The following is a 12,020-nucleotide window of genomic DNA, read 5'->3' as shown; positions in this document are numbered from 1 at the left end:
ATGAAGTCATGCGTGAATGTGTGAGGTTTTTTTTTTTAAGGTTCTGACAATGACTTCTGCTTTTGGTGTACCAACCGGCCAGTTTGAGTTCCACTCCGCTGTGATCGATGAGTGTCCCGTTGACCCGGTTGCTGAAGGGTTCAAAGGCAGTGATGCTGAGCATAGCCGGCTGCTTCTTCCCCAGGTACTCATAGGATCCCCTCCAGAGAGAGTTCTTGGCAAAAACACCACCAGGGACTGAGAAAGGCAGAAAGTGGAGTTAGAGGGGACAAAGTAAAGCACAGATTAGTTTTTGTCAACAGCAAAAGCACCATTTGTCAGATGGCTTTACTAGTAAGTATACCTGTATGCTAAGAAAGCTAAGTAGAACACCAGTAAAATCAGAACATAAGTGAAGTAGGTAGTAAAGCAAAATCAAAGGGGACCTATTATGCTTTTCCATATTTTCCATCATGATATATATATATATATGGGATCCTCTTAGCACTTTCTTGTTAAATAAGATCTATTTTGATGCTGTTTTATGCATTTTGGCACCTTACTAAAAGAAAAAAAAATTCCTGTGTGAATTGCTTTGTTTTTATTGTGAATCAGAAAATGGGTGGAGGGGGGGCATCTGGCACCATATGTGGGGCCAGATCTGACCTGCCGGCCATATGTTGAGTATCACTTCTCTAAACCATCTTCAAATTTCTGCTGAGAACCACAGACAAGCCAGATAACAACATATGCAATACAACTTAAAGCATCTTAAAATGTAAAAAGGAGCAGCCTTACCTGGTAATTTGGACGGTGGCTCCTGCACTGTCCCCACTGGGCTCTTACCACTTGGGCGATTATCAGCTGAAGAGCACAACAAAACAGAATTAATTCAAACAATTTACAAGATTTTCCTGGAAACAGTTACAGTGTGTACCTCAGGAAGTGAAAATAGAAGAAACAATTTCCTCTTTTAACATCCCTAAAGGTAAGTGCAGTTGGAGGGTGTCACCATCAGCACTTCCTGTCTACCTCCATGACAAAAAAAACACAGTGTTGGACAGAGTGAAGGCTGCTTGCGACAGGACTTGACTCGTGCGTCAAAGAGCGGCCTAGTTGTCCCTGTGAGGCTACGGCTAAGTCAGAGACACAGTTTCACAGCTTCAAGGGAAGCACTTTAATAATGCCTTACTGCTCACACGGGGTCGCAGGACTACACCACAGTAGTAAACATACACCCACACAGGCAAACAGAGCGAAGAGGGCTTTACACGCAACTACAAACAAAGACAGGTATACTGATGGTAGTTTATGAGCACAAACATCACCTCAGATAAATGTATACAGACACAAACAAACACACATGCGCATACACACACACCCACGGCCTTGTACTTTATTAGCTGCCAGTCTTTTGAGCTTCCCTTCCATCACTGCACCCACAGGCGCTGTTAATATCCTGTATGTGCTAAGGCCAGTGCTCCTTCTTTCCTTCACTCTTAATGGCATGGCCTTAAAAATACCCATCACCCTCTATATTTCAGCAACGGCTTGGCATGGAATCTATCACACGGCTCTCTACTCTCTACTGCGTCTTTCTCTTTAAGCTATTAGCATTCGTCTACCCTAGATAATTGTGTGTCGATGACTCTATTTTTTTCCCTATATGTATTTAGGCCATTGCTTGGGGGTGTCTTAATAGCACTCTATTTGTCTGCTAGACCTTGTTAACACTGCCTCGCCATTTATAAGAGGTACTTCTGCTAACCTAATCAATGGGATGCATTGGCCTAATCAGGTTCTGCACCCTTGTTAATGTTTTAAAGCTTGTGTGTGTGTGTGTGTGTGTGTGTGTGTGTGTGTGTGTGTGTGTTGAAGTCTCTCTGTGTGCAATTCCATGTAGTGTAATTGTGTGATGGATGGGCCATCCTTCCCTGGCATGTGTCTGAGAATAAGCAAGTGTTAACACAGCTATTCATCAACATTAGCTAAATCCCCAATTTCCCAAGCGTAGTCACCAGTGAATCCCACGTCACCACAGACCCCAGTGGTTTCAGTAGAGATGGCTAATGGAAACTGCACATTGCAAATTTGAGGTGAAGTGTTTTAAGTGCTTAATACATTATGTGTGTACCTGTAGAGTGACTGTGTACACATGAGAAGCCTGTTGCACCAACTGGTCTTAAATAAGACTGGTCCTAACTGCTTAATCGGTGTTCATTAAGACCAGTCTTTAGAACAGGCTTAAGGTCGGTTGCACCAACCACACTTTAGTCTAGTCTTAACTAGCGTTGCTAGGATATAACATTCTCCAGCTGTCTTGCTAATGTAAAGCATATCATTTATTATGTGTAGCAATGTTATTATGGAGGATCCGAGAAAAAGAAAGAAGAAGAGAAAGAATTTCACTGACATCGAGATACAAAGATTTCATAGAGCTTTTTGACTGACAGCAGCAGGCGTGTGGAGCTCCGCGTGAAAGGAGAGAAAAGAGGAAGGACCAAAAGAGCGTCTGAATGGACCAAAATGACATATGCTGGTAAGTTTATATAACGTTACTGTCGCTTAATAAGCTGCTGCTGACCAGCTAATTAGCTTGCTATCTTGCTTGATAAAGGACATTAGTGAAGCACATTTCACTGGTCAGCGTTTGGTCACTCATTCATCAAGCTGAGGTGAAGGACAAGAGGGTGTTTGTATGTTAGCTCGAAAAAAGGACACTTTGGCAGGAAAGCTAACGTGGGTAGCTGTTCAACATTTGTGGTGTCCTGCTCCTGACTGGCACAAAATTTACACCTGGTCTTAGTGAGAAGAAGGCTTAAGCCCTGTAGGTGCATCCAGTGTAACTAGGAGTTCGGACTTAAAACGGCAAGTTACAACCCAGACCAGGCCTATGTCCTGTTGGTGCAACCAGCCTGTTGTCTTTTGAGGTTCGGGAAAAGCATCTATGTGCATGTTTGTACCCAAGCTCAAAGTCAAATGATGACCTATGTATTGGCATTCTCTCTGGTTTTGTAAGTAATGTTGTAGAAATGTAGCAGCTGCAAAAACAAAAGTGGTGCATGTGTGTCCCTGTATTTGCATATTTAATAACAGGCATTTCTCCATGTTCCCTTATGGGTGTATTGTGACCATGTTTATACCTGCACAGAGTGGCGGTTTTCCTGTCCAACTCCCATCGGATCTGCAGGTCCTATGCTCTGATCCTCCAGCCAAGTAGAAGCCAGGCTGACATGTATAGATCAGCGTGTAGCCAAGGGATGGCAGTTCAATGGCTCTCACATCAGACTGGGCTGGCAGCTCTGGCTGGCTGCAGTGGTGGGCTGGAGAAAGGAAGAGAGAGAGGGATTAAAGAGAGCAAAGAAGAGGAGAGCGAGAAACAGGTTAAAGTTGGGATGAGAAGATGAACAGGGAGAGGGATAAGAGGGGCAAAAGATAAGAAAGAGAAAAATATAGTGGAAGAGAAAAGGTGAAGAAGAGAGCCAAGGTAGAGGTGTGGGGTCACTATATGGGAAGTGTAAGCATCTAATGCAAACTTTTGCTCAAGGTTACGTTTTCCACTTAATACATGTGTTTTTGCAATAAACCCAGACTATATACTTACCAATGCACTCAGGTTGAAAGCCACTCCAAGTGAGATTGGGCAGACAAGTGCGAGAAATGGAGCCCTGAAGTAGGTAGCCCTTTCTACAGCTGAAGAACACAGTGCTGCTGATCTGTAAGAGGACACACAGGAGTGTGTGAAGATGAGGACTGGACAATGAGCGTACATGTTGTGAATGACAACAAGCAGATTTTGCAAAAAGAATTCATGAAATAAGATTCTGAATATAAAATTAGATATTTTTTTGCTGTTGTTAAAATTAATTTATCAACTGTGTTTTTACTCTCTTAAAACTGTATTTTTATTTCATTATTATAAAGTTGCAGAACAACACAGCAGATGGCATCCTCTTCACACACTTATGTGTAGAGCTGAATCGATGAGCTGATTCATTAATTTGTCACAGAAAAAAAAATCTACAGCTATTAAGGGTAAATGGTTTATCGTTTCAGTCAGTTTTAAATTAGAAATACTGAAAACAATTGTCTGGTAGCTTTTGCTGTCCCTTATCATTATAAACTTTAGGTTGGTGAAAATAAGAATAAAAAAAAACAAACAAAAAAAACCTATAAAATGATCAATTTCTTAACTGAAAAAATAAACTAAAAAATGCTGCGGACCACCGACTGTGTCAAGTTTTCACTAAGTAAAGAATTAAAGCTAGAAGGGAGAAATAAAGCTAGTAGGGATGCACGATTTTTGCCGATATCTGATATATCGATATATAACAACTCATTTGGCCAATCACCATTATCGAGATATCATTATTTATCGAGATATCTGTTTTTTTCCCCACCTAATTTTAGTGATCATCAAAGTCTTAGTGAAATCAACATCAACTTATGCATACTCTTATCATGATGGCCCATCAGCAGATGAAGACATAAATACAACGTTTTTCAGTGTATGTAACATTCATTCATCGTGCAAAATAAGTAAAATACTTCAACTTAGAGCTGATACATGTTCACTAGCAGAACAGAACTAGCCAGCAGAAATCAGTCTGTTGGCTGATACCAGTACTTAATTTTAAAGCTGATATCGGCCGATACTGACAAGATGCTGATATTATGGTGCATCCCTAGTAGCTAGAATACTTTCTCCCAAGTAAAGGTAGTATTTGTTGTCTTTAAAGTTAATGTTATATATATCACAATATGAGTTTTTGTAAAAGCGGATTTGAAACAGTAATTTGTAATTAACTAACTATGGCTTAAGAAAAAAATATAAATATTGCTTCATGCAACTGTTTACAGTATGGTCATTAATCATAAGTGGCAATCTAACACAGTCTTTTTGACCATTCAAGAGAGGAGCTTGAGAATGGACAGAATAAAACCTGAAATGCTGCATAGAAATTAACTTTATAAATGAGCCTAAAAGAGGAACACATAATAAAGATGCTTTATGGTATCTTAAGAAAGACGGCTTTGAGCTGAGTGGTGCTGTACTTTCCCATTACATCAATACTGAGGTGGCCATTGATTAAACCTCGCAGTCCACATTGTGGTTAATTGTAAGATACAGTAATAATGGAATAAATAGACATTAGAGTACATAGATTAAAAGAAAACACACTTTCAGGCTTTAATGAAAAGTTTTGAAGGATTTTTTCTGTTCAATACATGACTTTTATTTCCTCTGTGACAAAGTATTCACACCTGATAGCCTTGGCTGTTGTTCTGATTTCCAAAGAGAGGAGTGCCAGGGTCTCCGCAGGTGGTGTGAGTGGGATCTGAAACACACACACAGCAGTTCCGTAAAAACTACTTTCACGTTAAAGCCGATCCCATCTAATATACATGTCACTCACAACAAATATATATATCACCTTAGAGACATTGTATGGGAAATGACATTTTCACAGATCTGGTGTGAAATACTGATTGTAGGAGCGAAGGCCGTAGATTACTGTAAGCAGACAACCATACGCATATACACATGCACACATGCACATTCATGTGAGCGAACATGCATCCACACACACTCACACAAATCCAACAGTCTTTTCTTGTGATCTGAACCTGCTCGCTACCCCACCTCAGACCAGGTTGTCCCACAATGACAGACTTCCTCATGAGTCATCATTCCCTGTTATCAGTCAAAAATTTTGCAAGAATGTGTTTCTTTACATGAACTCTTAATTTTCATGACTCTTAAAGGAATACTTCGCCTGCAAAATGGTGACATGCGTAGCAAAAACTCACGAATGAAGAATCCAAAAAAGCCCAATATTCTTGATGAATTTAACTGAAGGGGACTGCATTTAACAACAGCAAAACTACGTCAAAACTTCAGTTTATAAACTCTCACAGAATCCAAGTCTCATTTATCCAGTCGAATGCTCGGTACTTCTTAAACACATGCATTTTTGCAAAAGGTTACAGTATGAAACACTTGCATGCATGTCTCATGCAAGGACAAGTAGCGTGCCTGGTACTGGTATATGACTGATAAATGAGACCTGGATTATACACGAGCTGTGTGAGTTTGTAAACAGATGTTTTGATATAGTTTTGCTGTTATTGAATAGGGATGGCATTGACTTGTTTCATCATTTTTTTTGGATTCTCCATTCACCGTGGAGGTATGTGAGAAAGAAATATTCTTTTTTTTTTAACTTTCTGTTTTTTGCAGGTGAAGTATTAAAAGGTAACCCGCTGTGTCAGTTTTTCTTTGCAGCCTACAGTGGGGTTAGGACAAGCAAGGTAGTTTTATTCAGCTATAATCATTTAAAAAAAGTTAATTAAACTGAATTTAATGTTATTTCTGCACAATTTGCTTTAGAGGGGTTTACAACATAAAATAGCCTTCTTTCCTTCTGGCCAAGGTTAAAGGCAACATTTCGTACAAAATAAGTTTAAGAATGAATGAAATTGGTTATATTGGTTTCTACCAGAAAGTCATAGTCAAATCTAGAAGTTAAACATTAAGCCATAAAAGGCCATTTTTTTCAATGAGTTTATTGCAACAAAGAGGTGTTTCATAATAAAATGTAAAGCAACATCAGGGGTAGCTACATACTGTAAATTTACAACACAGGATCTCTTTCTTATAGATTACATTTCACTAAATCTTAGTTTAACCTTTCCCACATGGCAGGCACTATGGCTTTTCAGCAGTGGCCTAACAAAGTGGCTGATAAATGATGCACAGGCAGTGGAGTTAATGGTGACTTTTGGCTATAATGAATTAATGTTTAAACTAACGGTTATTAGGTCAAAGGCTCGGCATGAGTGCATATTTTACAGCACATCAAATACCACAATGGACCTAAGGGCTGGAACAATACATTTTACTTTATTTGCAATTTGTTTCTGACCACAGTGTGATTTCCTTGAGTGCTTCTAACTGCAGCATCCAAATTTATACCTTGTAACACAAATGGTATTACTCCTACTCGTTTAAAGAAGTTTATTGCTTAGGGGATGTTTATTGCTGCAGCGAACAATATTTCTGATGACACAGGGGCAAAACAAAAGTGTGATGTTTGATACTGGAGTCAGTTTCAGAAAAATGTTTTTGCGAGCGGTGCTTACATGCAGGTTGCAGTTTCACATTTCAAAACTGTTTGTCACTTGCAAATTGTAGATTGTATCCATGCATGGGTCACAAGTGCTGTGTTTGCTATGATAAGTTAAGTATGTAACAATTAACAAGAGACAAACTGATCTCATGTTGCAAGTCACGTCTTGCATGTTGCAAATTTGGTGAAATGGGCCTCTGGTGCAGTCTACACTACAGTTTATCCACATTATGCCTACATCCATGTTTATTCTGAAATAGTTGAAATAAATGTTTTGTTTTGGTTTAATTAATTACAACGATCAAAATGGAAAAACAGAATCAATATAGCTTGTTAGCTGGGTCAAATGGGTTTTGCATACATTATTCCTTGATTGCAAAAGGCAATTGGGACTGCAGGGGAGAACACGAGAGAGCAGAATGCAAGCCTGCCAACGGGAAGCTTCTCTCACACTGATTGTGGTGTTACAGCGCTAAATAAACGTAAAAGACATGTAGTACTCAATGTTCTGAGCTCTCGTTATAGAACAAGGCCACAGGGCATGCACACTGCAGCCAACAACCACCATAGCCCCTGCCTGTATGTCTTCGCTTTGATTATTACATCAAGTACTGTGGGAAGCTTTGCAGTGTGTGGAACCAGCCTTACGCTTTGACTAAAGTCAGCACAAAGATGTCATCACCAATTGCCTTGCCTTTATGTCTATGATTGTATTTATTATCTCACACTGATGGACTTTTTATGTATTGTGCTGTTTTATGTGGTGTTTATTCTCTTCTGTTGTTGTTGTTGTTTTTTGTCTACCTGCCCAGGGACAACAGATGCAAATTAGCTGCTAGCTAACTCTGGTGCGATTACTTTTAATTGTTGCTGCAAAAATAAAAAACAAAATAAAAAAAAATAATAATTTTCACATATTCAATATGTTAGGAGGAATAAACAAGTAGCTCACCTATACAAGAGGGTTGTGTGCCACTCCAGGTGCCATCATATTGACAATATCTCCGAGTGGAGCCCACCAGGACGAGGGGAGGGTAGCAGGAGAAGGAGACCGAGGAGAGGTAGGTGAATCCTCGGTCCTCTCTCCTCCCCTGAGCCGGCATCCCTGGGTCTCCACAGAACACAGCTGTAAAGATGAAGAGGGAGGACAGAGAGAAACAGGGTGATGTGAGGTGACCTACTAACCATATTGTGTCTTAATTCAATTTTTTCCAAAGAGGGGTGAAATGTCACACAAGGGACATTGATAATGTACGTGCTTGGGTGAGAAAATTGTCAGAATGGCATGACATGTAATGTAATTATGCTTTCCAGCATGGTGCCACTTACGGAAGCACTGGGGTTTCTCTCCACTCCAGTTGCCGTTGCCCTGACATGTTAACACAGTGGGCAGGGACAGCTGGTAACCTTGGTTGCAAGAATAGCTGATGCTTGATCCCCAGGTGAAGTCTGAGCCGACTACCTGTCCATTAGGGATGACAGGTGGTGGACCACATACGATCGCTACAAGGAGACAGGGAAATATTGCAGGACTTAATGAATTGTGTTTATTTGTTTATATAATGTGATGCTTTTCAGTCTAAGTAAGTATTAGTGTCATGTAATGTTGTAAAACTATTGATACTTTGATCCTTTTTGATAGTTTTTTGATGCCACTTGTTTAAAACGATATCCATTTATTGTCTTTAAACAGGTTTCCCCCACATTTTCACGGACAAAATTTCAAAATTTTCCATGATTTTTAAAGAACGTGTACTTTTTTTTTTCTTGTCAAATTTGCCTGGCATTTTTCAAACATATCCGATTAAAACTCTATTCAAACATAATTTCAGCTAGCTGCATACATTATTGGAGAGACAAAATTCAGGAAGGAAATTAAGAAACTTATGTAATAGTAAACAAAACATTGTAACACAACGACATATGTTAGATCTACGTTACGGCAGCTACAGCAGAAACATGTTACATGACACATAAGGTTATCCTAAATTACATGACTTTTTCAAAAAATTTTAATGATTTTGACTATTTCATGACATTTCCAGGCCTGGCCCGTTTTCCATGACCATGGGAACCCTATCTAAAATTATTTTTAAGTTCCTTAATTTGTAAATCCACAAAATGGAAATGGAAATGTAGCTCTTTACGTATTCCCCTGCAAAGATGAAACAACAGGGAGGAGAATAACCTGGGCCTAAACCTGTGGCTGTTACGGCAGTCTCTCCCCTATGAACCCTCCGCATGACTGGAGGCAGAGACACAGGCAGGCAGAATAATAATAATAACTTTTTAAAAAAGAATTCAATTATCTTATTTTGTGTGGCTAGGATTTTTTTTTGTTGCCATTGTATCAAAAGAGAAATGTAGTATTCTTCTTTCCGACACATATTATATTAAAGTAAAAATTCTCTGTTGTGTTTGAAAAATACCTGTAACATTCATTTCTAGCCTTACATAATGAAGGCAAGGCAGTCTTATTTATAAATTTCAAAGACAGAAGTAGGTTCAAGGTGCTGTGTTGAAAACAACATAATACAAAAGAACAACTCAACTGAATGTTAAAATAACACAATTCAAATTTAAAACAATATAATGTAAAAATGAGAGATAGAGAGATAAAACAGTTAAAGAATGAGCAAAAATAATATAAAAGGTTTAAATAATATAATGATAATAAGACTTTGGGTGTTAAAAACAGTTCAAAGCGCTTAAGAATAATAAGGTTTTCAGTTTCAATCCCTTCTTCATTTCCTGTAGCCTGTGCAATCATCTAGATTTATCTCATCACTCATTCACATCATCTTACACAACTTTACCTTTACAGTGCGGTTTGGTGCCATTCCAGGTGCGGTCCTTGGTGCAGATGAGAGCAGAGGCCCGGTCCGCATCCATGGTGAAACCAGGAGAACACTGGAAACTAACTGTGTGGTTGTAGGTGAAGTCATTGCCCAACCTCACCCCGTTGGCTGGCACCCCAGGGTCACCACAGTTGATTACTGCAGAAACAAAACAAGGTAAAGAACAGATGAATATGGGTAATATAATTCCACAAAAAAGACAAGCACAGTGGATAACATAAGGAACATTGTTTAGTCTCAGCAAACAAATATAAATCAAAAGAAAAGTTGGTACAGCTTGCTATTTCATCATGTCTGAGCTATGCTATTTGATTATTTAATTTGTTTGACATTTGATTGTACTCGTTAAAGCAGATCAATGTCACACCGTTAGGATGTAATACAAGCAAGTAAACAAACTATTTAACATGCACACTGAATAGAGTCTCAGAGTTAATGAACCGTTTTATGCACTTGACACCAGCAATTCACCTCACAAACAAAACTTAACAATCTAAAAAGCAATACAGTTGATTTGTCTTCACAGGTAATTAGCACTCCATTTATGGACAACCACTTTTGGATGATTTATATATTCTGTTTATATGCATATAAATATTACATCACTGACAGTGTTGTTTAATGTGTTTTATCTGTAAAAAAAAAAAAAAAAGCCTAAACTGTCCCTGTACTTTGATGTCTCCAGTTTAGGGCTTTTAAGGTGCAGAGAGACTAAATCTTGAAATTGGTATCCCTCCACATAAGCTCCCCAAAGCTCCAAAAATGAACCACATTTCTTCTTGATCATACTTTTACATCCTGCGGGGGAAACAGTGTGATGGAGTAACAACAGTGAGAATTCCACAGTGTGACTCAGCAGCATCATAGCCCAGCTCTGCTGCAAATGTCTGAGAAAGAGAAATCCAGGGCACAGAAGGACAACTTGCGCTAAGTTGTCATGGGAAAAAAAAGGAATTATGAAATGCATCTGAACAATATTCCAGCAAAATTCCCAGTATGGTAAAGAAACTGGGTCCTTCTGAGTGTCTCCTCTTGACTGAGGCTGGTAAGATTGGGTTGCCGGGAGCCACAATGTCTATCTAGGACTGCATACCCTGTAACAATACCTACTGTAAAGGGCTGAGAAACAGTCAGATCACATCTCTCCTCTTGCATAACACTATTCTTAAGGCACTTTCACACCTGTAGTTAGGTTCATTTGGTCCAGACCAAGACGGGAAAAATGATACACCGTTGCATTTTAGTTCTTGTTCGATTCCTGTTCACATTGACTTTTTAAAAACCACCCAAGAGACATAAACATGATATTCTACTGACTGACAGGTAACTTGGACAGTTTTGGCATTTATCATTCTGTATCATCAGCACATCATCAGAGACCATGTGGGAAAATCAAAATCCAGTGACTGACAAAACTTAATGCAGCAGCACTTATAAAGTGTTTATATTTATGTTCTTTGGTGTCACAAAGAGTTCACAGAGAAATAACTGATTGTAGGCGTTATTAGTCAGCTATTATTGGATTGAAAACCAATCACGTTATCAGGGCTGCTGCTGGCTATGTCTGTTCCCACAGCATATTGCTTCAGACATTCCTGTCCCATGTTTGAAGCAGGTATGTTTTAAGAAGCTTACATCATGAAAAAATTGGCTCAGCAGAGGCAACTGACTGGATTAGTAATTGTAATAATGTAAATGTAATGTCTCTGGCCTTCATCAGCATCAATTACGACATCGTGGACAGATTTCACAATCAGCAGGTGGATTTATTATTGGTTAACCTGTAGAAATCACAAAGGAACCGCACCAGAGTCTGTTTGGAAATGGACTGAGAGCCATCTTTTCAGGCCGTCTCAGTCCAGCTGTTTGGTCTGCACCAGGGTTTGATTGACAACTTTCACACCAGCCCAAACAAACCGGGAGAACTCTACTGTGAAGTATGTGGACCACACCACCATCATTGACCGTATTACAAACAACGATGAAAGTTCATCCTGGGAGGAAATCAACAATCTTGCAGAGTGATGCACAGAGAACAACCTACTGCTCAGCG

The 12,020-nt window shown here is 39.2% G+C and overlaps 1 protein-coding gene across 1 annotated transcript in view; it reads right to left on the bottom strand.

Moving 5' to 3' along the window:
- Positions 1-12,020, bottom strand: part of csmd2 (CUB and Sushi multiple domains 2) — a 285,801-nt gene that overhangs the window by 8,404 nt on the left and 265,377 nt on the right. Inside the window, exons 60-67 of the mRNA XM_042506230.1 lie at positions 9,926-10,105; positions 8,439-8,612; positions 8,062-8,235; positions 5,245-5,318; positions 3,584-3,695; positions 3,123-3,302; positions 778-843; positions 76-237 (exon numbers count right to left, since the gene is read on the bottom strand). Coding sequence (XP_042362164.1) covers positions 76-237; positions 778-843; positions 3,123-3,302; positions 3,584-3,695; positions 5,245-5,318; positions 8,062-8,235; positions 8,439-8,612; positions 9,926-10,105 — 1,122 coding nt within the window. The remainder of the gene's footprint in view (positions 1-75; positions 238-777; positions 844-3,122; positions 3,303-3,583; positions 3,696-5,244; positions 5,319-8,061; positions 8,236-8,438; positions 8,613-9,925; positions 10,106-12,020) is intronic.

This window comes from Plectropomus leopardus, chromosome 18 (genome assembly GCF_008729295.1).
Source record: "Plectropomus leopardus isolate mb chromosome 18, YSFRI_Pleo_2.0, whole genome shotgun sequence".
Classification (NCBI taxonomy): Eukaryota; Metazoa; Chordata; class Actinopteri; order Perciformes; family Serranidae; genus Plectropomus; species Plectropomus leopardus.
The sequence above is the reverse complement of the archived record's forward strand: the minus strand, read 5'-3'. Positions and strand labels throughout refer to the sequence as shown.